The sequence below is a fragment of the Coregonus lavaretus genome, assembly GCF_964263955.1.
Source record: "Coregonus lavaretus genome assembly, chromosome: 34".
In the NCBI taxonomy this organism is placed as follows: domain Eukaryota; kingdom Metazoa; phylum Chordata; class Actinopteri; order Salmoniformes; family Salmonidae; genus Coregonus; species Coregonus lavaretus.
In genome coordinates this window covers 3,327,583-3,351,324 of record NC_140021.1, presented here as the reverse complement: position 1 = coordinate 3,351,324, position 23,742 = coordinate 3,327,583, and the positions used below count along the sequence as shown (strand labels likewise).

The window sequence follows — 23,742 nt, the reverse complement described above, 5'->3', positions numbered from 1 at the left end:
CTAAGACAGTAAGCTAAGTTTCAAAGTTAGTAGTAAGAGAGAGAACAATGGTGAAGGATATTTTAGAGTAGGAAGATCAAGGTAATTGTAGGTGTATTTTTTATAATCAAAGGTTTGAAAGTGAGGGTTTAGAGTAGGAAGAGAGAGTGAATGTAAGTTACATTTACGTCATTTGACACTAGTGGTGATAGATGGAAGTACAAGCAAAGAGTTCAAAGCTTTGGGGAAACTAGATGAAGTAACAATAAGGACATTAACACGTCAGTCTATTAAAACAACAGTGAGAAGCAATTTAACTCTTTCAACATTGATAGTTATTAAAGCCATAAATATATCGCATTTGATTATAAGGGAACCAATAGCTCCAGCACCAATTTTAGGGGGAAAAGACTGTTATTAGGGTTAGGATGGGGACATTCCTCCCACATGGAGAGATAATTATGGAGAATAAGTATTGTTATCAGGACCAGATGTAGAAGCTGCTGCACCTAGTCAAAGGAAGTATATTTTGTACAACGATATGAAGTGGAAGAGGGTTATGAGTGATTGTTCATTTATTTTGCGTAATGTTACAGAGAAAGATCAGGGAGAATATATGTGTACTTATCTAGTGCAAGCATTAAAAATTTGTTCCGGTTAAGAATTATTGGTTAAAAGGCTATGTAATTCGTAAAGTGACGCTTATAATGGAAGATTTGAAATCTGTTGAAGCTTCCACAGTCACCGAAGGAGTTCAGGAGGAGTAGATTACAGTAGTCACTCCAACAGTAAATAATACACAGAGGATATCGGGAACTTTCCCACTAGAAGTAGTTAAGGGTGTTAATACATCAACTAAATCAACTACTTTAATGGTAACTTTGGAAGGGATTAATGATGCGACGGCAATAACAAATGTAGGAAGTATGACACCGACAACAACTTTTCTGAAATTAAAGGGGGTAGCAAGAAGGACTCAGGGTCATGGCTGTTGTATCAGCAACAATCAGTAACAGATAAAATAATGTCGTTGTCAAAACATTTGTTTAAGCCTAGGGTTAGGTGTTATTGGGTTAAGTGAATTAACTTGTGTGCATTTGTTAGATGGGAAGGAAAATCAGTTAACAGCGAACCCTGAAGCATTGGAGGTGAAACCATTGAGGGCTAAAAGTTGTTTTGTTCTAATAAAACATATGATGTAAGGGGTATGTTTATGGGAATATCAGATTGTGATGATTATATGATAACTTTGGGTAAGCATGACCTTAAGGGTAGTAATGAGAAATATAATGTTCGTTTTTATGTTCCAGTTAGTAAGAAGAGCAAGACTTTGATGGTGAAAAATTAGCTTTTGCCTGACAATGTGACTATTGGGAATTTTAGAGATATTTGGAGGGTTTGTGGTGATAAAGCATATATATTCTTACCCTATGGAAGGACAGGATGTTGTTACATGTCAACGTTGAAGCTTCCATATGAGGTTTTTACCATTAAAAGAGGGGTAGCACCGGACACAGATAAATCTGAAGCTAGGGTTGAAAATAGGGTGAAAAGAGACATGGCGACATGTCATAGTCATCAAGCCTATCATTGAAGGATACATCTAAGGGAGAAGGGGGGACTTTTTCCATGGTATGGTGTAACATTTGGGAAGATCATATTGATAATATTAGTTATACTTTGAGTCCAGATAGTTCAGATATTATCACTAGGGTTATATATGCATTGAAGAATATAAGGGATGCATTTGGTAGATCTGAAGGAGCTGGATGGTCAGCGAAGACTTGGTTGCAAGATCAGGTAGGCCAGTAGGAGCAGTGATGGATTACATTTTAATAGCAGTTTTGATAGCACTGTGTGTGATGTTTGTAATTTGTTACTGACCTTTGAGAAAGCTATGATATTGAGATAGGTTGGAGTAGTGATGCCTGGAGACAACACTCAGATGCCGTTGTTGACTGTTCCTGATCTGGATGAAGATGGACAAGTGGGACTGGATGATAAATATCCTTTTTGATTATTGATCATTTAAAAAAAAACATGTTTTCAATATTAGTGTGATTTTTAGTATGATTTTATGAATCAAAGGGGGGAATAGGATAATGTGATTCATACATCATTTATATATCATTTTTATATTCTTAGTTGATATCATTTATATATCATTTTTATATTCTTAGATGATATTGATGTTTAATTTGAAAGTGTTGTTTTGCAAAAGATACTGTTTGGTCTTTTCTTTTCTTCCAGAAGCATTTGGGGGAATATGTGGAGATTGAAATACTCAAACAAGGACAATATGAAGGGACAATATGAAAGGACAATGACTGGAGGAGATGAAACAAGGAGGGTGTGGAAAGATTCCCATTCCATCATCAACAATTCATTGGAAGTCGAGACTACGGGGGAGATGAAGTGTAGTGGACTACATTCCAGTGTCTGCAATGAAATATAGACATATTTGCATGTGTAATACATAATTTGTGTCATATTCTTAGGTATTGATTTTTGTAGAATGATATTTGATGTTATTGAATACATGTGGGTGTCACGCCCTGGCTCTGGGGACACTTGTATGTTGAGCCAGGGTGTGCATTTCATTTGTTAAACTAGTATGTGTATTTCTATGTTGGCCTGAGTGGCTCCCAATCAGAGGCAACGAGTGTCAGCTGTCGTTGGTTGTCTCTGATTGGGAGCCATATTTAAACTGTCTGTTTCCCATTTGGTTTTGTGGGATCTTGTTTCAAGTCTGTTATTGTTAGACCGTGAACTGTCACGTATCGTTTGTTGTTTTTTCGTGTCTCTTAATAAAGAGTATGTTTGCCTGCAACGCTGCGCCTTGGTCCTCATCTATGGTAGACGATTCTGACAGTGGGGAACTTAGATGTTTTTGTTTATTTCGTGAATGCTTAGGGACAGGGAGTCTAGGCAGGGAGAGGTCCACTATAGGGTCCAATGGGTTGACCAGCCTTAGAGTGGACATTTTTTGGATAGGATTTTGTTTGCAGGGGCTTACATGTATATTTAATTGCATCATAGTTTCAAATGCATTTATAAAGAAATATGAAGTCATCGGGAGTATCTAGGTGGTTGCTTGGGGCAGAGGAACCGTGAGAGAATTTTACTGTCTTGATTGATGGATGGATTTGGAATGAAGGTTGCCAGACAGTTTTTCGCTCTCACACTCCATAAAGATTTGTTCATATTTCATAGTAATGTATTCACACTCCATAAAGATTTGTTCATATTTCATAGTAATGTATTCACACTTCATAAACAGTTATTCATATTTCATAGAAAGGTATATACACTCTAGAGAAGAATGTTTTTTGGGTTAAGGTTAAAAATACTCAATAAGATAAATTGGTACTTGTCATAATCCTATTCTGTTTGTTTTCGAGACTTTTAGTAGTCTCGAAGGGGGGATATGTCGTGTATTAGGATTATGTCTTTGTTAATGGTTTTAAGTGGAACTGAAAGAATGTTGTTTATGTTAGTTCAAAAGTAGCCATTTGTGGGGTGACGCCCCAGGGGAGACCGGTGATTGGACCGCAGAGGGAGCAACCCATATTTTCACATTGTTTATAAGTATATGCTGGGGGCATAGGGGGTTAGAGCAGCCATTAGAATTCGAGGACACTGCTCTCCAGACCCTGCAAGTCTGTAACTCATGCTGAAAGCTTGTGATATGAATAAAACGTATGATCCAGGTTCAGTATGAGCGGACTCCTTTGTTTATCAGCAATAATTGCCAGCATTTACTCGATACGACAGACTCTACGGCTGCATGCCTCCACAAGGACATCTTCTGAGGCTTAGGGGTGCTTTTCCGAAGGCGCATGGTGCTGTGGTGCTGCATGGAGATCACAAGCTCTTCAACTGGGCAGCGGTGTCGCGATGGAGGGAATAGCCTATACGGAGACTACCTAAGACCACTGCAACAGAGTTATTGTAAAGTGTGGGAATAAGCTTATACCAGACATTAACCTACGTTTAACCTCTCCCTTGTTCATTTCAAAGTCCATATGTTCATGACCCGATTCATATAAATCATGTAAAATTATTTTAAATTCATATTAACCCCTCCTACAGAATATGCTTTGGCAAGATTTTGAGTGATGAAATAAATATCGAAATATTCTATAAAAAACTACATTTGAGTGGTAGACTCCAGTGGTCATACATAATCCATAGATTCACCAAACATCTATTATTATTCTATGTTTCATTATTCTTGGTAGATACTACTGGTTATGATTGCAGACAGAGCCCGGAGCATGGGAGGGTGCAATATTAAATGAGTCATATTTTGATAAGGTGCATGCATGGGGATGTCCACGTCACCCAGAGATATGCCCATGCTGTACAGATACACCTAGCGGACTGAAACTTCACTGTTGTAGGCATAATACAGCTAGTGCTATCTAGACTTGCACTGGCAAACAAATCCATTACATTAGCTACCTAAATGTGAAGTAAACTCAACTGAGGAGTAATAGTGAATGGAGAATTTTAACTTAAAGTGCAGGTTACCTCTTTCCGGTATCCCTGACTTCCGTTTTTTTTTTTATATACTGTGTTATGCTTGTTCGCGTAGCACTCCTCACAGGCCGTTTGGTGTACGTTTTTTTTGTTGGTGATGTGAAACTGCGAAAACTCTGAAAGGTATTATTGTACGTCACAAGATTTGTTGAAGCCTAAAATGTTCGTCCGTGATCGTAACATGGTGTTTGTATGTTCACAGATAAAATGTCACGTTTACGTTTCATTCATGGCTTTTCTTACGATCCTAAAAATTTACGTATGGATTTTCTTACGATCCTAACGATTTTTACGATCAACCTTTTGGCAGGTATCTCGCTCCATAGGGCTTGGGAACATTTGAAATTGTGATTGACAGCTCACTGAAAAATATATTTACAGATATGTTCTAGGTTCACCTGTCTCTTTAAACTTACTGTGTTTAATAAGTAGCAGATATACCTCAAGGAATAGGATAATAGGTTAGCTGCATAATTCATTTTCTGATCCAACTTTTGCATGCAAAAGCCCACTTTGGGAACCTAATGACAATGGTCAATAGCATTACCATCAGGGTTGAGAAGGTTGTGAGGTGCGACTGTGTATTTTACACACATATTTTAATGTTAATTTATATACATATATATTTGATAAATACATTACCCAATGTATTTACATTTATTTCAATTTTATTGAAATATATTCAGAGGCGAAAAACTACAAAGGACTTATCATATGTGCATAAAGTGCAGCAGACAGATATTTATTAAAGGAAATCTTTGTGTGTGCACTAGAGGGCAGACTTTTCTCATGCGAGGCCAAGTACCAGAATCCTCGTTTGCATCCAGTTTGCTTGGTGGAGGAATTAATGAATACTTTATTGTCCCATAGGGACATTTGTTTGGCAACAATGCAAGAGCAGGCTATATGAGACTATAGCTGACACTTATTGTCCTACTATAGGCCAACAGTTTTCCCCAAGGCCAAGAATGTTTCCTTGCGGTCACACAAAAATACATTTCATTTAACTTAAGATTGATCAGCTCCAGTCAACTCCAAATATTGTTGTCATGCACTAGCATGCACGCAATGGGGATTCTGAAACATACTCGCCTGTTCATTTTTATTTTTTTTAATAAGCAGATTTCCCCATTTCCACCCTGAATGGACAATGCTTTGACTTCCGAACAAACTATTTAAAGTAATAATATTAATAATAATTTAGTATGTGGTTAGATTTGTCCTATTTGTATTAATACGCATGTGTGAAATTGGAAATGTGTTTTTTTGCATATCCCAAGTCCCCCTGAGACCCTCGGAGAGTGGGGTCACGGCCAGGGTCAGTAAATATCAGGAAGTGGACCAGGAAGTGATGAAATGTGTGTAGCTAGCTTGTTTAAATCTACTGTTCACTGTGGACCAGGAAGTGATGAAATGTGTGTAGCTTGTTTAAATCTACTGTTCACTTTGGACCAGGAAGTGATGAAATGTGCGTAGCTTGTTTAAATCTACTGTTCACTGTGGACCAGGAAGTGATGAAATGTGTGTAGCTTGTTTAAATCTACTGTTCACTGTGGACCAGGAAGTGATGAAATGTGTGTAGCTTGTTTAAATCTACTGTTCACTGTCAGCATGTGACTTGAATCGATTCCTCTTATGCATAGCCACGGGAAGTTGGGGTGCAGCACCCCCTGATAATAAAACAAAATTAAATGGTGAACTACGCAATTTATTACTCTTGTATTAATTGGGGGAAAATGTTTTATGTGCAAACATTGTATGAACGGTTATATGGGCCTAGAAATATAGTTTATTATGTGAGATTGTCTTCCGGCAGATAGGACTCACTTCTACAATAGCATTTCGCTGCCTCATTAAGTAATTGTCCAAAGGGAATGTGTCGAAATGTTTCTTGCTTTCTATTTGCAATGTAAATCTATATCATGTATGTATGGCTCATCTGTGGCAGAGAGGATTATGTAATTAATCAAAAGGCAAGCACATCTTAAACATTTGTATTTTATTACATTTTTAATAATCACATCACTAATTAACAATTAACCACAATAAAACACTTATTTCAAACCAAAAAATTAATTCAAAATGAATGAAAAACAAAAAATCTAACAAAAATACATTTAGCAAATTACAAAGTCTACCTAACACATCCCCATTTGTTTCAGCATGCTTTTAAGTAGGTGTGTTCTATTTGTACACTGTGTGTGGTAGAAGCTAGTGGTAGAAGCAGATCTATGGACCCCATTGTTCTATTACTGGAGAGCTCTAAGCATAACACAAGCCAAACCTGACAGCTACTGTTAGTCTTACACAAAACTGTGTGTTAGGACGTGGAGGTCTCCATGACACTCCAGGGTAGTGTGTGTTTGTGTGTGTTCCATATGTGTGTGTGTGTGTGTGTGTGTGTGTGTGGAGGGCGAGGGGAACAATGTTCCTAAATGACCGATATGACCTCTGATTTCTAATCCCTCTTCCTTGCATGTTATAACGGTATTTTATACAGTGCAATTCATACATATTAGTTTCAATCCCTTTCATGTTACAGGTATCTTGTTTTCAAATCAACGCAAGGAGGTCACTGTATCCTACAATGTCAAAATCACATCTAAAAAGGTAAATAACAATATGTGGGGATGGACAAAGATTATGTGAAAGTTAACCAAAGGCTGTTCAATAGACAGCAATGCACAAACTGGACCAGACCCTACTATCCCTCCCATAAACCCTCTAACACTCCCCACTGACACAACCATCACGAAGCAATGGGAACACAAGATAAATACATTTACAAAAGTGTTGCGTCTTTAGTACATTATATCTCCAGAACATTCTTTCACTTTAGCAGCCCTTTTCTTGAAAAAAAAAAGGCAGACTTGCTCAATAATAATAATAATAATAATGTTGCTCCTTACCATTAAAACCGTTAAAAGGTAGATGAACATAAAAGCTATACTTCCTTATTACCCTCATTGTTGTTTTCATATTGTTTTTGTTGCTGTGACGAAATAGTGTATAAACAGTCAGATCTATATTTCTATACAACCGTGTGCGATCTCAGAGAGAACCTCAGTCAAGACCAGGGGTGAAAGAGATAGTAAAAGTGTGGACAGGCACAAGGAGAAATGTCCCCATCAGACGAGGACCGTGGCAACAGAGGCCATACGACGATCCACCTCAGCGGCCGCTCCTCTAATGCGCGACAAAACTGCTCAAATATCAATATCTACAAACCTCTCCAATTTCAAAATAAAATCTTTGTTGATAACAATAAAATGTATAGCCTGTTTTTCTTAAAACATTTGGCTCTGGGGATTATTCCACACATCTCAATAGATTGTGATTAATTCAATTTAAAAACACTATTAATCTCTTAAACAATATTTCATGGAGGTCCAAGAAGCAAAATGGGAGGCCATCAAGATTAAATACAGTTATATGCTCTGCAGGAGTGTGCAAAGCTCCTTAACTGTGTTTGTTAAGGGGCCCTGATGCATTGTAGACATTTCCAGGGATAGCTCTACCTTTAATCAAATACAGATCTCCATCACAGTGAACCCTCTTTGATATATTCAAGCCTTTAAGGTGCTTTTAATAGCTTCCATATCTCTGATTTAAGAGGAGATTCAAGTGTCAATTGTATTATTTTTACACATTTTGGAGTGTTGGTGCTACTTTCAGTAGGTCTCCATCTTGACTTGAATTAGCGGGGCGTAATTGGTGTCCTGTCCTCATTTGAGTACAACACAAATAAACACGATGAACTTATAGCTGAATTATATAATATACCAAACTGCAATATAATTGTCAGGCAAAATGACAGCCCCCGATTTTCTTCCTGCCCACTGTCTAAAGCAAAGAAAGCAATAATAAGGAAAGATACACCACTGACTATGATTGCCCCCAAGGACAAATATACTGAACCACAACACTGCAAGTCATAATGCACATAGGCTTTCTGCTCTGGGCATTATATTACCTGGCCATGCACTAAAAAGGCAATTGGAGGCAATTGTTGGATACATTGCTATGAGTAAAATAAGCCACATTGAATGTTCCACTGCCAACAGCCTGACAAAACAAGTCCTTCAGCAGAACCCTTAATAATGTTCCAACAAGTCCTTCAGCAAGTCCTCTAATAATGTTTCAACAAGTCCTTCAGCAAGTCCTCTAATAATGTTCCAACAAGTCCTTCAGCAAGTCCTCTAATAATGTTCCAACAAGTACTTCAGCAAGTCCTCTGATAATGTTCCAACAAGTCCTTCAGCAAGTCCGCTAATAATGTTCCAACAAGTCCTTTAGCAAGTCCTCTAATAATGTTCCAACAAGTCCTTCAGCAAGTCCTCTAATAATGTTCCAACAAGTCCTTCAGCAAGTCCTCTAATAATGTTCCAACAAGTCCTTCAGCAAGTCCTCTAATAACGTTCCAACAAGTCCTTCAGCAAGTCCTCTAATAATGTTCCAACAAGTCCTTCAGCAAGTCCGCTAATAATGTTCCAACAAGTCCTTCAGCAAGTCCTCTAATAATGTTCCAACAAGTCCTTCAGCAAGTCCTCTAATAATGTTCCAACAAGTCCTTCAGCAAGTCCTCTAATAATGTTCCAACAAGTCCTTCAGCAAGTCCTCTAATAATGTTCCAACAAGTCCTTCAGCATAAACCCTAATAATGTTCCAACAAGTCCTCCAGCAAGTCCTCTAATAATGTTCCAACAAGTCCTTCAACAAGTCCTCTAATAATGTTCCAACAAGTCCTTCAGCAAGTCCTCTAATAATGTTCCAACAAGTCCTTCAGCAAGTCCTCCAATAATGTTCCAACAAGTCCTTCAGCAAGTCCTCTAATAATGTTCCAACAAGTCCTTCAGCAAGTCCTCTAATAATGTTCCAACAAGTCCTTCAGCAAGTCCTCTTGTAACTGTCAATGACACCTGACCAGAACCTTCAGAAAACAACTGAAATGGAACAACAACCAGGACTAGTTACAAAATACAACTCTTCTAAATCCTAATCAAACTACAGTGCCACCAGGCGGCTTGACGGTTCGTTTTCAACTATGACATTCTTTCTGTCTGTGTCTCTCCAGGGACAAGAGTACATCAGCTTGAGCTTCCAGCCCGAGTTCCATCCCAGTTTCAGGTAAGCAGGACAGGAGGCACATAGACAAAGACACACAGCTCCACCAATTTCCAAGACACTTTCCTTCACATCATTAATCTTCGCACAAGTCCCTTGTACTGAATTCAAAATAAAAAGCTTCCAAACTCTATTACTTTCTTGAACTTTCCCAGACTACTATTCTGACACATCACAGTGTTGTTTTAACACACTGGAGACGTCTTTCAGTGTTCATTGTCTCCCTGTCTTCATCTCCCTCGTTACACGCCTGACATGCCTCCTCAGTCTCAAAGCCCTAAACAGAGTTGCATCTTTATGACTGTATGCCTTTGTTTCAAGAAACATAAATGTGTGCGTGTATTCAAGAGGCTTTCTGAGTCCTAACGGTAAAGAGACCATCCACCGTATTGCTTGTACAAGAAAATATAAAAATCAAGAAGAAAACGATGAGAAAAACCTTCTACCAAAACAGATGAGGAAAATAAACCAGTCGAGAGAGAGAAAGTAAACAGAACAGAACACCACAGCTCATTGTTACAGCAGAATTCACTCAAACACACCATCACAAACACAGAGATTAAAGAGAGTTAAATAGCCTACTGTTCAAACAGTCTACTAGATTTAAATGCTCTTATGATGGACAGTGAAGAAAGAGAGGAGGGAGGTGAGGCAGTGAGTGAGTCGATGGTTAGTGAATAGTGAGTGAATAATCAATGGTTATTGGGAACACACGACAGCCCTACATGCTCACAAGTAAAGGGGTGCTACACACATATTACTCTGCATACATAACCCACAGGTGAGTCTAGGAGGGTTTCCCATTGGGTAGTGTCTATGGGGGGTGTCTGTGCGAAGCAAACAGGTTTGTTCAAGGCTGGGGTTGCCTGGTAGGTTACGCTCTCACTAAAACGGCACTAGTACGTCCTGTAATACTGGACAAGACTGACGTTTGCTACTGTACGCTGTGACTGCCATGTTATGCTCTTGTAGAGGTGAAGGAAACGTGATCTAAAATGAGCACTGTTGTCAGACGCCAGGAAGGGAAAGGTTCATATACAACACAACCCATCGCCCCCTCCCATCACCTGATCAGAGGGACCAATGGAAACCATGATTCCTAGGAGAGTCCTCAGAGCACGTTAATACAAGGTTAGCACAACCAGAGAAATCGGAGAGAACATGGCAAGCTTCCGTTCCCCTCCCATTGTTATCCCACCCTGCCTGAAGCTTGGCCTACTGTATGCACAATGTCAGCTCAGCCAATGAGAACAGGACAGCGGTAGGTAGGTAGGTAGGTAGCGCAGGGGTAGACGTAATAACATGACACATTAATGAGATCATAGGAAGGGAGAGGTGTTTGGATGTGGGGAGTGGGGTTGAGGGTCATGACCTGAGTCCTGCTAGTGTGCCGCTGCCCCCATGCCCCAGCAGGGGGAGGAGTGAGGGGGCCGGGGGCAGCAGGGGTAGCTGGCGGAGGCCTGGGAGTCATTGAGAGAGACGCTGGGTTGCAGGTGTGAGGGGCTGTCGTCCGAGGCTGGCCAGGTTATGATGTCGGCGCCGTGGTCCGTGCGAGAGCAGGCGTTCTCGCGGAAGTTGAGCTTGAAAGACTCAATCTGGAGGAGGAGAGAAGAGAGAGGAGTGAAGTAGAGAGAGGAGAGGAGAGAGAGGAGAGGAGGAGAGAGAGGAGAGAAGGAGAGAGAGGAGAGAAGGAGAGAAGGAGAGAGAGGAGAGAAGGAGAGAGAGAGAAGGACAGAGAAGAGAGGAGGAGAGAGAGGAGTGAAGGAGAGAGGAGCGAAGGACAGAGAGGAGAGGAGGAGAGAGGAGTGAAGGAGAGAGAGAAGAGAGAGGAGAGAAGGAGAGAGAGGAGAGGAGAGAGAGGAGTGAAGGAGAGAGAGAAGAGAGAGGAGAGAAGGAGAGAGAGGAGAGAAGGAGAGAGAGAGAAGGACAGAGAAGAGAGGAGGAGAGAGAGGAGTGAAGGAGAGAGGAGCGAAGGACAGAGAGGAGAGGAGGAGAGAGGAGTGAAGGAGAGAGAGAAGAGAGAGGAGAGAAGGAGAGAGAGGAGAGGAGAGAGAGGAGAGAAGGAGAGAGAGGAGAGAAGGAGAGAGAGAGAAGGACAGAGAAGAGAGGAGGAGAGAGAGGAGTGAAGGAGAGAGAGGAGAGGAGAGAGAGGAGAGGAGGAGAGAGAGGAGAGAGAGGAGAGAAGGAGAGAGAGGAGAGAAGGAGAGAGAGAGGACAGAGAAGAGAGGAGGAGAGAGAGGAGTGAAGGAGAGAGAGGAGCGAAGGACAGAGAGGAGAGGAGGAGAGAGGAGTGAAGGAGAGAGAGAAGAGAGAGGAGAGAAGGAGAGCGAGGAGAGAAGGAGAGAGAGGAGTGAAGTAGAGAGAGGAGTGAAGGGGCGAGAGGAGTGAAGGAGAGAGAGGAGAGGAGGAGAGAGAGGAGAGAGAGGAGAGAAGGAGAGAGAGGAGAGAAGGAGAGAGAGAGAAGGACAGAGAAGAGAGGAGGAGAGAGAGGAGTGAAGGAGAGAGGAGCGAAGGACAGAGAGGAGATGAGGAGAGAGGAGTGAAGGAGAGAGAGAAGAGAGAGGAGAGAAGGAGAGAGAGGAGAGGAGAGAGAGGAGAGAAGGAGAGAGAGGAGAGAAGGAGAGAGAGAGAAGGACAGAGAAGAGAGGAGGAGAGAGAGGAGTGAAGGAGAGAGAGGAGAGGAGAGAGAGGAGAGGAGGAGAGAGAGGAGAGAGAGGAGAGAAGGAGAGAGAGGAGAGAAGGAGAGAGAGAGAAGGACAGAGAAGAGAGGAGGAGAGAGAGGAGCGAAGGACAGAGAGGAGAGGAGGAGAGAGGAGTGAAGGAGAGAGAGAAGAGAGAGGAGAGAAGGAGAGCGAGGAGAGAAGGAGAGAGAGGAGTGAAGTAGAGAGAGGAGTGAAGGGGCGAGAGGAGTGAAGGAGAGAGAGGAGAGGAGGAGAGAGAGAGGAGATGTTGAGGGGGTTGAGATGAGGAGGGTAGAGGGATAACACAAAGAAGAATTAGACGCCTGTAGAATAAGAAGTCAAAGGTCATGTGGAGGTCAGGGACTTCATGTACAAATTAAATAATTCACAAAATAAATAAGGACGTCACAAAGTCATTTAGATAACAGACCCTCTCTGTTCCTTTTGCATCCCAACTTCAAAAGGCCCCTCTCCAGACCAGACATTCATAAAGCACATTTGGATTGAAGCTAGGTGGTCAAAGGTACAGGCCAGTATTTGAGAGGCCTCATTTCAGCTCACATTTTACATTTACATTTTAGTCATTTAGCAGATGCTCTTATCCAGAGCGACTTACAGTTAGTGAGTGCATACATTATTTTATTTTTTTATACTGTCCCCCCGTGGGAATCAAACCCACAACCCTGGTGTTGCAAACGCCATGCTCTACCAACTGAGCTACATCCCTGCCGGCCATTCCCTCCCCTACCCTGGACGACGCTGGGCCAATTGTGCGCCGACCATGGGTCTCCCGGTCACGGCCAGCTACGACAGAGCCTGGACTCACATCAGGGGATAGGAGTCTGACAAGGAGTCAGGAGTGGTACGCGGCCCTGGAGGAGCGAGGAGAGGTGGGGGACAGGTCGGCTTGGGAGGAGGGCATACTTACTTGTCTCAGGGATACGTGAGTCCAGGCCCTGGGAGTAATGGAGGCCCTGGCACGGGGCGCCCTCCTTCACCCCATTCTCCTGGGCGGGGCTGTTTGCCTGCCCTGGCACCGTGGCTGAGACTGGGGCTAGGGTTGGGGTATCACTGGGGGGAACCCCATTCCCCTCTGCTATCTCCTGGGCACCCTCAGCCTAGAAACACATACAGTGGCAGGGTGTCAGTTGGGGCAATGGAATGGAAAAGGGTTTGCAGTGTGTGTACAGTAGGACAACAAGAGTACTCAAAGAAAACATGGCAAGCGCTGAGGATGTCTTCAATAAAAATGGTAAGAAAATCATTAAAGCTATAGCACAACCAGGGTGAGTGGTCTGACAGAATCAAATCAAGTGGAAAATCGAGCTATATTTACTCAAACATATTAGATGAGGAATATATTCTTAATCTATATTTAACAATTGGAATAATAATAATCTGAATCTTTAGACAGGGGTGTAGGAGTACGTAGTATGAGTCTCTGGGTCCATAAATCAGGTGTCACTATTTCACAAAGAGACTACAATGGAAGGGACCAATGATAAAATCCAGGGGAAGTTAGATTGTTTGGTAAATGTGTGTGTAATTCAATATATTTCAAACCCATTAAACCCTGGGTTTTATCACCATTTTAATTTGAAAGAAATGTGCATACCTAAACCATAGAGAGCGCCAAAACAAATACAGTGAGGGGAAAAAGTATTTGATCCCCTGCTGATTATGTACGTTTGCCCACTGACAAAGAAATGATCAGTCTATCATTTTAATGGTAGGTTTATCTGAACAGTGAGAGACAAAATAACAACAAAAAAATCCAAAAAACGCATGTCAAAAATGTTATGAATTGATTTGCATTTTAATGAGGGAAATAAGCAGTTGACCCCTCTGCAAAACATGACTTAGTTGGCCACCAGGTTTGCACACATCTCAAGAGGGATTTTGTCCCACTCCTCTTTGCAGATCTTCTCCAAGTCATTAAGGTTTCGAGGCTGACGTTTGGCAACTCGAACCTTCAGCTCCCTCCACAGGTTTCTATGGAATTAAGGTCTGGAGACTGGCTAGGCCACTCCAGGACCTTAATGTGCTTCTTCTTGAGCCACTCCTTTGTTGCCTTGGCCGTGTGTTTTGGGTCATTGTCATGCTGGAATACCCATCCACGACCCATTTTCAATGCCCTGGCTGAGGGAAGGAGGTTCTCACCCAAGATTTGACGGTACATGGCCCCGTCCATCGTCCCTTTGATGCGGTGAAGTTGTCCTGTCCCCTTAGCAGAAAAACACCCCCAATGCATAATGTTTCCACCTCCATGTTTGACGGTGGGGATGGTGTTCTTGAGGTCATAGGCAGCATTCCTCCTCCTCCAAACACGGCGAGTTGAGTTGATGCCAAAGAGCTTGATTTTGGTCTCATCTGACCACAACACTTTCACCCAGTTCTCCTCTGAATCATTCAGATGTTCATTGGCAAACTTCAGACGGGCCTGTATATGTGCTTTCTTGAGCAGGGGGACCTTGCGGACGCTGCAGGATTTCAGTCCTTCACGGCGTAGTGTGTTACCAATTGTTTTCTTGGTGACTATGGTCCCAGCTGCCTTGAGATCATTGACAAGATCCTCCCGTGTAGTTCTGGGCTGATTCCTCACCGTTCTCATGATCATTGCAACTCCACGAGGTGAGATCTTGCATGGAGCCCCAGGCCGAGGGAGATTGACAGTTATTTTGTGTTTCTTCAATTTGCGAATAATCGCACCAACTGTTGTCACCTTCTCACCAAGCTGCTTGGCGATGGTCTTGTAGCCCATTCCAGCCTTGTGTAGGTATACAATCTTGTCCCTGACATCCTTGGAGAGCTCTTTGGTCTTGGCCATGGTGGAGAGTTTGGAATCTGATTGATTGATTGCTTCTGTGGACAGGTGTCTTTTATACAGGTAACAAACTGAGATTAGGAGCACTCCCTTTAAGAGTGTGCTCCTAATCTCAGTTTGTTACCTGTATAAAAGACACCTGGGAGCCAGAAATCTTTCTGATTGAGAGGGGGTCAAATACTTATTTCCCTCATTAAAATGCAAATAAATTTATAAAATTTTTGACATGCGTTTTTCTGGATTTATTTGTTGTTATTCTGTCTCTCACTGTTCAAATAAACCTACCATTAAAATTATAGACTGATCATTTCTTTGTCAGTGGGCAAACGTACAAAATCAGCAGGGGATCAAATACTTTTTTCCCCTCACTGTATGATGTAAACATGGATTGGTCAAGTGTTGTGTAAGATGATAGGTATGTGCAGGCATAGTATACCATCTCTGAAATAGGCCTATAGCACCTCACTGCGATTATATTCTCAACTGTATATAAGTATTGATAGATGAAATCCAAAAGAATGTGATCGAGGACCAACTGAGAACATGTCCCATTGTGTATGTGCGTTTATTATCAACTGTGTACTCTATGCATTGCAGAAAGTTCAAGTTAATTCACAGTGCCAGAGGAGATGAATGGTGCAGCCATTGAGATGTGACTGATAATATGGACTGTCATAGGCTGAGGGGACAGGCGACATCACGCTAGATAGGGCTGGTCCCTAGGAGAGTTCCTTCCAGTACCACCAGCCTCTCCCCTTGGTCATCCTTACTCCTCTCACACACGTCCTCTTATGGGGGAATGAGGGTCAGTCTGTGTCTGGCTCTCCTTCCCCCCTGTGGGATGCACATCCCCCTCTTCATCTCATCTCTCTCTCTCTCTCTCTCTCTCTCTCTCTCTCTCTCTCTCTCTCTCTCTCTCTCTCTCTCTCTCTCTCTCTCTTCTCTCTTCTCTCTCTCTCTCTCTCTCTCTCTCTCTCTCTCTCTCTCTCTCTCTCTCTCTCTCTCTCTCTCTCTCTCTCTCTCTCTCTCTCTCTCTCTCTCTCTCTCTCTCTCTCTCTCTCTCTCTCTCTCTCTCTCTCTCTCTCTCTCTCCTCCATCCCACCCCCTCCTTCCACCCCCTCTTCATCTCATCCCTCTCTCTCTCTCTCTCTCTCCTCCACCCCAACCCCCTCCTTCCATCCCCTCTTCATCTCATCCCTCTCTCTCTCTCTCTCTCTCTCTCTCTCTCTCTCTCTCTCTCTCCCTCCACCCAAACCCCCTCCTTCCATCCCCCTCCTCATCTCATCCCTCTCTCTCTCCCTCTCTCTCCTCCACCCCAACCCCCTCCTTCTATCCTCCTCCTCATCTCATCCCTCTCTCTCTCTCTCTCTCCTCCACCCCAACCCCCTGCTTCCATCCCCCGGTCTTTCGCTGTTGCTCAGACTAGAACTGCTAGGGCCTAGCCATGCTTGAAGGTCCAGTCTTCCTACATCTCTGAGAGGGAGAAAAGGTGGTGGAGGGAGGCAGGAGGGAGAGTTCAGATTCTGGAGGTGCCGCAGGAAGAGAGAGAACCATGCTGTCAACCGCCATGAGTAAAACACCTCCCAGCATTCTTCAAGTGTTGTTATCAACACAGTGAGGAAAGAGTACAAACAGAGAAACTAAATGCAATGCTTTCCCCCTCATTGCTTATTTTTATGTCTCTCTCTCGCTCTGTCTCTCTGTCTCTCTCTCACACACACACACAAACAAACAAACAAAACAGTGGGGAGCGACACTTTCCACAGCTGGTATTGTCCACAGTGTATTGTAATAACGTGGCATTACCATCGATCAGTAAACAGGGACAAAATACAGATAGCACTTACTGTACCTGTGCCTTTGGCTATCCTCCCTTAAATGTTTTTCAGAATGCTAACATTGTGGGGATCACATTTCTCGACTATGCCATTTGATACAGGCTGAACGTCTGACATGCACCAGATGTATGAGACTAAACTGTAATGTGTGTGTAAGTAGGAGTATAAAGTTACTCAGTATGAGGCCCCTTTGTCTGGTGACCTCACCTTGATGTTGCCACCGCCTGGCTCGTGACACAGGTTGTCCATTGAGCCCACTTTGGACTTAGCCTTATCCTTGAAGTTCACTTTCTGGGACTCGATCTTCACATCGCCGCCCCCTACAGGACACACACAGTCAGTGGAACAGCATAGAGATACACTGCACAGGTCTAAGGAATATTACATTTACATTTAAATCATTTAGCAGACACTCTTATCCAGAGCGACTTACAAATTAATCAGCTGGTGATTAAAAGAGCAATGGACAGATGTTTTTCTTTTTTTTCACCCCCGTTTTATCTTGTCTCATCGCTGCAACTCCCCAACGGGCTTGGGAGAGGCGAAGGTCGAATCATGCGTCCTCCGAAACATGACCCACCAAGCCACGCTTCTTAACACCCGCTCGCTTAACCCAGAAGCCAGCTGCACCGATGTGTCGGAGGAAACGCCGTTCAACTGACGACCAAGGTCAGCCTGCAGGCGCCCAGCCGAACCCCAGGCTGTAGCGATGCAGTGCCTTAGACCGCTGAGCCATTCGGGAGGCCAATGGACAGATGTTCTGCTTAATCTTTATAATCATCTTTGGTAGTCATGTTTGAATGTTCCTTAATTACTTTTGGATTTCATCTATCAATACTTATATACAGTTGAGAATATAATGACAGTAAGTGCTGTGGTCAATAAAACACAGAGACACATGTAATACTGGGTACATACAGGATGGCAACTCAACAGGTCTACCCATGAGGACCTTACCAGGCTTGTGTTTGATGTTGGCCTTGGAACCACACTTTGATGTCACTTTGCTTAGGTCCACCTTTTTGTTGAGTATCTGAACCTGCAAATATACATCAAACCCAGTTACACACACTGAAGAGGTAATTCATGAAAATCGGTCAATGAGCCATGACAGCCATCTTCTTCGCCATGCAGTTGAATCTATTCAGCTTGATCATCAGCCATCTGTTCTTGGAAAAAGTCATGTACTACCCCCTTCTACCAATGTCCACCGCATTCAGTAGCAATAAGAGCACAACCAATCAAAGGAGGAAGTATGTATGGAGAGCCAAATCAGGGTTGAGTGTCTGTGCAGGTCAGAGGTCAGACAAGTAAGGGTGGTGTTTGGTGTTGAGTGAGTTAGAGACAGAGACAGAGACATTCTAAACCAAAGGCAGCAGCAGGCACTAGGGAGGCGGGCTAGCTAAAGCTACCGTGCTGAACAATAGCCTCGTCGCCAAGGTCCAAAAACAACAGAAAGGGAAAACAACTGTGATTAAGAGTGACGTGTCTCAAAAGCGTTTGGTGGTGTCAATCGGCAGGAGCGATGCGTTCAGGCAATGACGTGCCAGTGCCAGAAGGGGGCAGCACTGTAGAATTTCCTAGACTAGAACCGAATCCTGAACATAACTGTCAACTGTAGGACAGTGACTCAGATCATTTGAGTCTATGAGTCAGGTTCTTGAAAAAGGTCTCAGACCGAAAAGTCTACAATAAATGGGCGGGGGAGTTATTATTTTTTTGTATTAGTGCAGTTCAGTCTCAGACCTGTTCCAGTGGAGTCTTCAGAAGATATCTAATAAAAACCCCCAAGGTATTTATTGGTAATGATGTGTGGTCGGTCATGTGGGGTTTGGGCCATTGAAGCTAAGCCGCAATCCGGTACTAACCTTCCCTCCACCAGGAACATGCTTGATATTGTCCTTAGAACCCAGGCGTGAGGTGACGTGGCTGAAGTCCAGCTTTTTGGAGACTATCTGAACCTACAAACACAGCATGGCAGGCAAAGAGGAAGAGTAGGGTCACCGTGGGGGTTAGGGTTAGAGGGAGGGTCGGGGTGAGGGCGTGCTGTGACGAGGAAGGAAGAGAAGAGAGCAGAAAACATCTAGAGGCCACACAGAGAGGTCTATTAAAGTCACGCATGCGGGTCCCACATCCACACCTGCCCTTTGAGGATGCTCAATTGCTGCGGTATTGAAACAGGCCACCTTTAAATGTGAATGTATTATGATAGTGATGGTTCCACCTGTATATGTACTGTATGTTGTTGCTAACCTACTTGTGTTGTTTGTGATACTCAGTAGATATACTGTGTTGGTGTTCATCACTGTTGATATTGCTATGCATATGCCCTTCTAATGGTCTTAAGTGGATGGCTTGTGTCATTGTTTGTTTAATAGTCACACTGGTGATATCCTGCCATATTGAGACATTCATACTTGTTTGTTAATTAGTCACCCTGGTGATATCCTGCCATATTGAGACATTCATACTTGTTTGTTAATTAGTCACCCTGGTGATATCCTGCCATATTGAGACATTCATACTTGTTTGTTAATTAGTCACCCTGGTGATATCCTGCCATATTGAGACATTCATACTTGTTTGTTAATTAGTCACCCTGGTGATATCCTGCCATATTGAGACATTCATACTTGTTTGTTAATTAGTCACCCTGGTGATATCCTGCCATATTGAGACATTCATACTTGTTAGCACATAGACCGATAATAACACTGTGACAATATGACACTAGTACCACGAACCCACAAACCCAGTACTTAGATTTAGACAGGAACATGACAACTTCATACAGTTCACTAGACATTTTTGTAAGAAATCACTGCACCCACCCTTGTGCTGACAGTTAAGCAAAGGAAACACATATGCTCGCGAACACACACACACACACACACACACACACACACACACACACACACACACACACACACACACACACACACACACACACACACACACACACACACACACACACACACACACACACACACACACACACACACACACACACACACACACACACACACACACACACACACACACACACACACACACACACACACACACACACACACACACACACACACACACACACACACACACACACACACACACACACACACACACAGCTATCCTTGTGGGGACCAAATTGATTCCCATCCTATTTTCCCTAACCCTAACCTTAATTGTAACCCTAACCCTAAACCTAAAACTATACCTTACCCTAGCTCCTAACCCTAAACCTAACCGTAACTCCTAACCCTATACCTTACCCTAGCTCCTAACCCTAAACCTAACCGTAACTCCTAACCCTATACCTTACCCTAGCTCCTAACCCTATACCTTACCCTAGCTCCTAACCCTAAACCTAACCGTAACTCCTAACCCTATACCTTACCCTAGCTCCTAACCCTATACCTTACCCTAGCTCCTAACCCTATACCTTACCCTAGCTCCTAACCCTATACCTTACCCTAGCTCCTAACCCTATACCTTACCCTAGCTCCTAACCCTATACCTTATCCTAGCTCCTAACCCTATACCTTACCCTAGCTCCTAACCCTATACCTTACCCTAGCTTCTAACCCTATACCTTACCCTAGCTCCTAACCCTATACCTTACCCTAGCTCCTAACCCTAAACCTTACCCTAGCTCCTAACCCTATACCTAACCGTAACTCCTAACCCTATACCTTACCCTAGCTCCTAACCCTATACCTTACCCTAGCTCCTAACCCTATACCTTACCCTAGCTCCTAACCCTATACCTTACCCTAGCTCCTAACCCTATACCTTACCCTAGCTCCTAACCCTAACCTTAATTCTAACCCTAACCGGAACCCTAACCCTAAACCCTAAGCCTAAAATAGCATTTTTCTTCGTGGGGACTGGCAAAATGTCCCAACTTAACCCCAAACCCCTAACCCTAAAACTATACCTAACCCTAACCCTAGCCGTAGATCCTAACCCTAACCTTAATTCTAACCCTAACCGTAACCCTAAACCTAACCCCTAAGCCTAAAATAGCTTTTTTTCCTCGTGGGGACTGGCAAAATGTTCCCACTTGTCTGAATTTTCCTTGTTTTACTATCCTAGTGAGGAATTCTGGTACCTACAAGGATAAATAAACAAAAACACACACACACACACACACACACACACACACACACACACACACACACACTAAGCAGTACAAGGTTTAAGCTCAGATCCTTGACAGCCATCGGAGTCCGGTGGGTATCATTATGATAATTAGGGAGATTTTAGTAGAGTGTATGACTGAGCAGAACTCAGAAAGATAATGACTTAATGACTTATCACAGCCCTCAGCAACTACTCTGCCTCAGGGCATTAAACACTATGCTGCAGGCCAGGCCCGTTTTCAAACCATGATACAGGATATATATATATATTTGTATTGCTGTCAAGCAACATTGTCAATATGGACTGCTGGCTCTCTGGCTTGAGTCTTGTGTTACTGTATGAATTCCTGTGAGCAGTCTACCACGGATGTGTGTCTCCCCTCCAAGGGTATGCCATCCGATCTGGTATCCCATTTACAGTTCTTCCATATCTCAATAATCACTAACTCTGTTTTTGAGGTGAAACCTAAAATACAACATGAATCAGAACGGTTGTTTCTTTGCTGTCACACGTTGACAATAGAAATTCCAGAAAAGATGTCTGGCTGTAAACACAGTCCACTGAGTGATTCATCATGCCTCTGTTTTCAGGCTGCATTTTCACAATGGAAAACTCAGGACCAGTGTGTGTCAGTCGGTCGGTCAGTCACTCGTCCATCTACTTTAGACAGCCGTCCGTCAGTCAGTCCATGCAGTGAATGAGGGACAATCAGAGATGAGTGAGTGCGTGTCTTTATGTGTGTGAAGAATGAAATGTTGCAATAAAAAAAAACGGTAACAAACAGAGGGCGGAGATATGAACAGCTTGGGGAAGACAAAGACAAGGCAAGAGACAAAAATGAGAGAGAAAGAGAGAGGGACAGAGAAAGACAGGGTGAGAGACAATATAATGAGAAAAATTGAAAGCGAGAGAGTGAAAGCGAGAGAGTGAAAGCGAGAAAGTGAAAGCGAGAGAGTGAAAGCGAGAGTGAAAGCGAGAGAGTGAAAGCGAGAGAGTGAAAGCGAGAGAGTGAAAGCGAGAGAGTGAAAGCGAGAGAGTGAAAGCGAGAGAGTGAAAGCGAGAGAGTGAAAGCGAGAGAGTGAAAGCGAGAAAGTGAAAGCGAGAGAGTGAAAGCGAGAGAGAGAAAGCGAGAGAGAGAAAGCGAGAGAGTGAAAGCGAGAGAGTGAAAGCGAGAGAGTGAAAGCGAGAGAGTGAAAGCGAGAGAGTGAAAGCGAGAGAGAGAAAGCGAGAGAGTGAAAGCGAGAGAGTGAAAGCGAGAGAGTGAAAGCGAGAGAGAGAGTAGTAAACAGAGGGTTAGAAAGAGGGAGATTTGAAGAGGAAAAAAAAAGCAATAGGATGAGATGAGCGATGGGGGGTGAACTCACTTTGACCTGGCTGGTCTCTTTGGAGGAGGAGCCTTGGCCCAGGGCGTCGCTCCTGCCAGAGACCTGGGGAGACAAGGCCCACCTTGGGTCAATACAGGAAGACCAACGGAGGGGTGGAACGTGGGAAGGGAGGGAGGAGAGCGGACAGCAGGACTACCTCCTCTATTCTGATGATGTATCCAAAACAGCAGGGCTCCGTTTATTTCAGAGAACATGCATGCATGGCTGCGTTACTGGGAACATGCAGTTTGGGGTCTATCGCTCAACACGTGGAACCATTTTCCTTTCAACGTTGGTTATTGGTTATTCCAACATTGGACTTGGTTATTCCACCATGTTGACACTTGACAGTAAAAGTGAAAGCTATAGAATAAGGGGACAGACAGGAAAAAGGAAGTGAGAGGTGAAGTACTACAGAGGCAGATGCAGAGAATGGGGTGAGATGTCAGGATGGATGCAAGATGGTGAATGGAATCAAATGGAGATTTATGGAGGAAGTCACAGAGTTAACTGAGATTAACTGGCGAACATTTTGAATTACAACGGGTAAAATAGGAGACAAGCTGGGACCAGTTACTAGGTGGGAGACGAAACTAGGAGGAGGGGGTTGTTAACTGGGACAGCTCTGATGCGGGATGTGATGTCAGGAGGCTTGTACTATGGGAAAATTTAACTGAGTTAACTGAGTCATCATCTACTGAACATAACCTGCCTGTAGGAGGCAAAGCCATTAGATGGTCAACACTGAGAATCAACATGCAGAACCCTACAGAATATCATAACAACAGTGTCTGTAAAGCAAGCCCATCTTTGAAACAGAATACCAATTTTATTAATGTAAGAACTAATGTATAAAATAGAACCTGGCTCATAAGCCTTTGCAATATCAATGTGGGATCCCCAATAATCAACGTGGGATCCCCAATAATCAACGTGGGATCCCCAATAAGAATATCAGTCCATCCCACTGTCTCCACCCCCCCCCCCCCCAATCCCCAAAAGCACCCCCTCCATCACTTATGCACGACCCCCTACCTTCCCCCCTCCGGGCTGGTACTTCATGTTGTCCGTGGAGCCGATCTTGGAGCGCACGTTGCGGATGTCTGGTGCGGGGGCTGTGCTTGGGCGGGAGGTGGTCCCCGAGGCGCTGGCACTGCCCGAGGTTGTGGTAGAGGTGGGACGGGGGACCCTGGGCCCAGGGGGCTTCTTCTCTGGTACTGTGGAGGAGGAGGGGGCGGTGGCTGGTT

At 43.4% G+C, this 23,742-nt stretch overlaps 1 protein-coding gene across 1 annotated transcript in view; it reads right to left on the bottom strand.

The window, feature by feature from the left end:
* Nucleotides 1-11,129: 11,129 nt before the first annotated feature.
* The window catches only part of LOC311109308 (uncharacterized protein), a 98,877-nt gene continuing 86,264 nt past the window's right edge, over nt 11,130-23,742 (bottom strand). Inside the window, exons 10-16 of the mRNA XM_084152141.1 lie at nt 23,531-23,742; nt 22,496-22,558; nt 18,857-18,949; nt 17,946-18,027; nt 17,196-17,308; nt 13,255-13,444; nt 11,130-11,240 (exon numbers count right to left, since the gene is read on the bottom strand). The exon at nt 23,531-23,742 is cut by the window's right edge and continues 90 nt beyond it. Coding sequence (XP_084008267.1) covers nt 11,236-11,240; nt 13,255-13,444; nt 17,196-17,308; nt 17,946-18,027; nt 18,857-18,949; nt 22,496-22,558; nt 23,531-23,742 — 758 coding nt within the window. The 3' untranslated portion in view covers nt 11,130-11,235. The remainder of the gene's footprint in view (nt 11,241-13,254; nt 13,445-17,195; nt 17,309-17,945; nt 18,028-18,856; nt 18,950-22,495; nt 22,559-23,530) is intronic.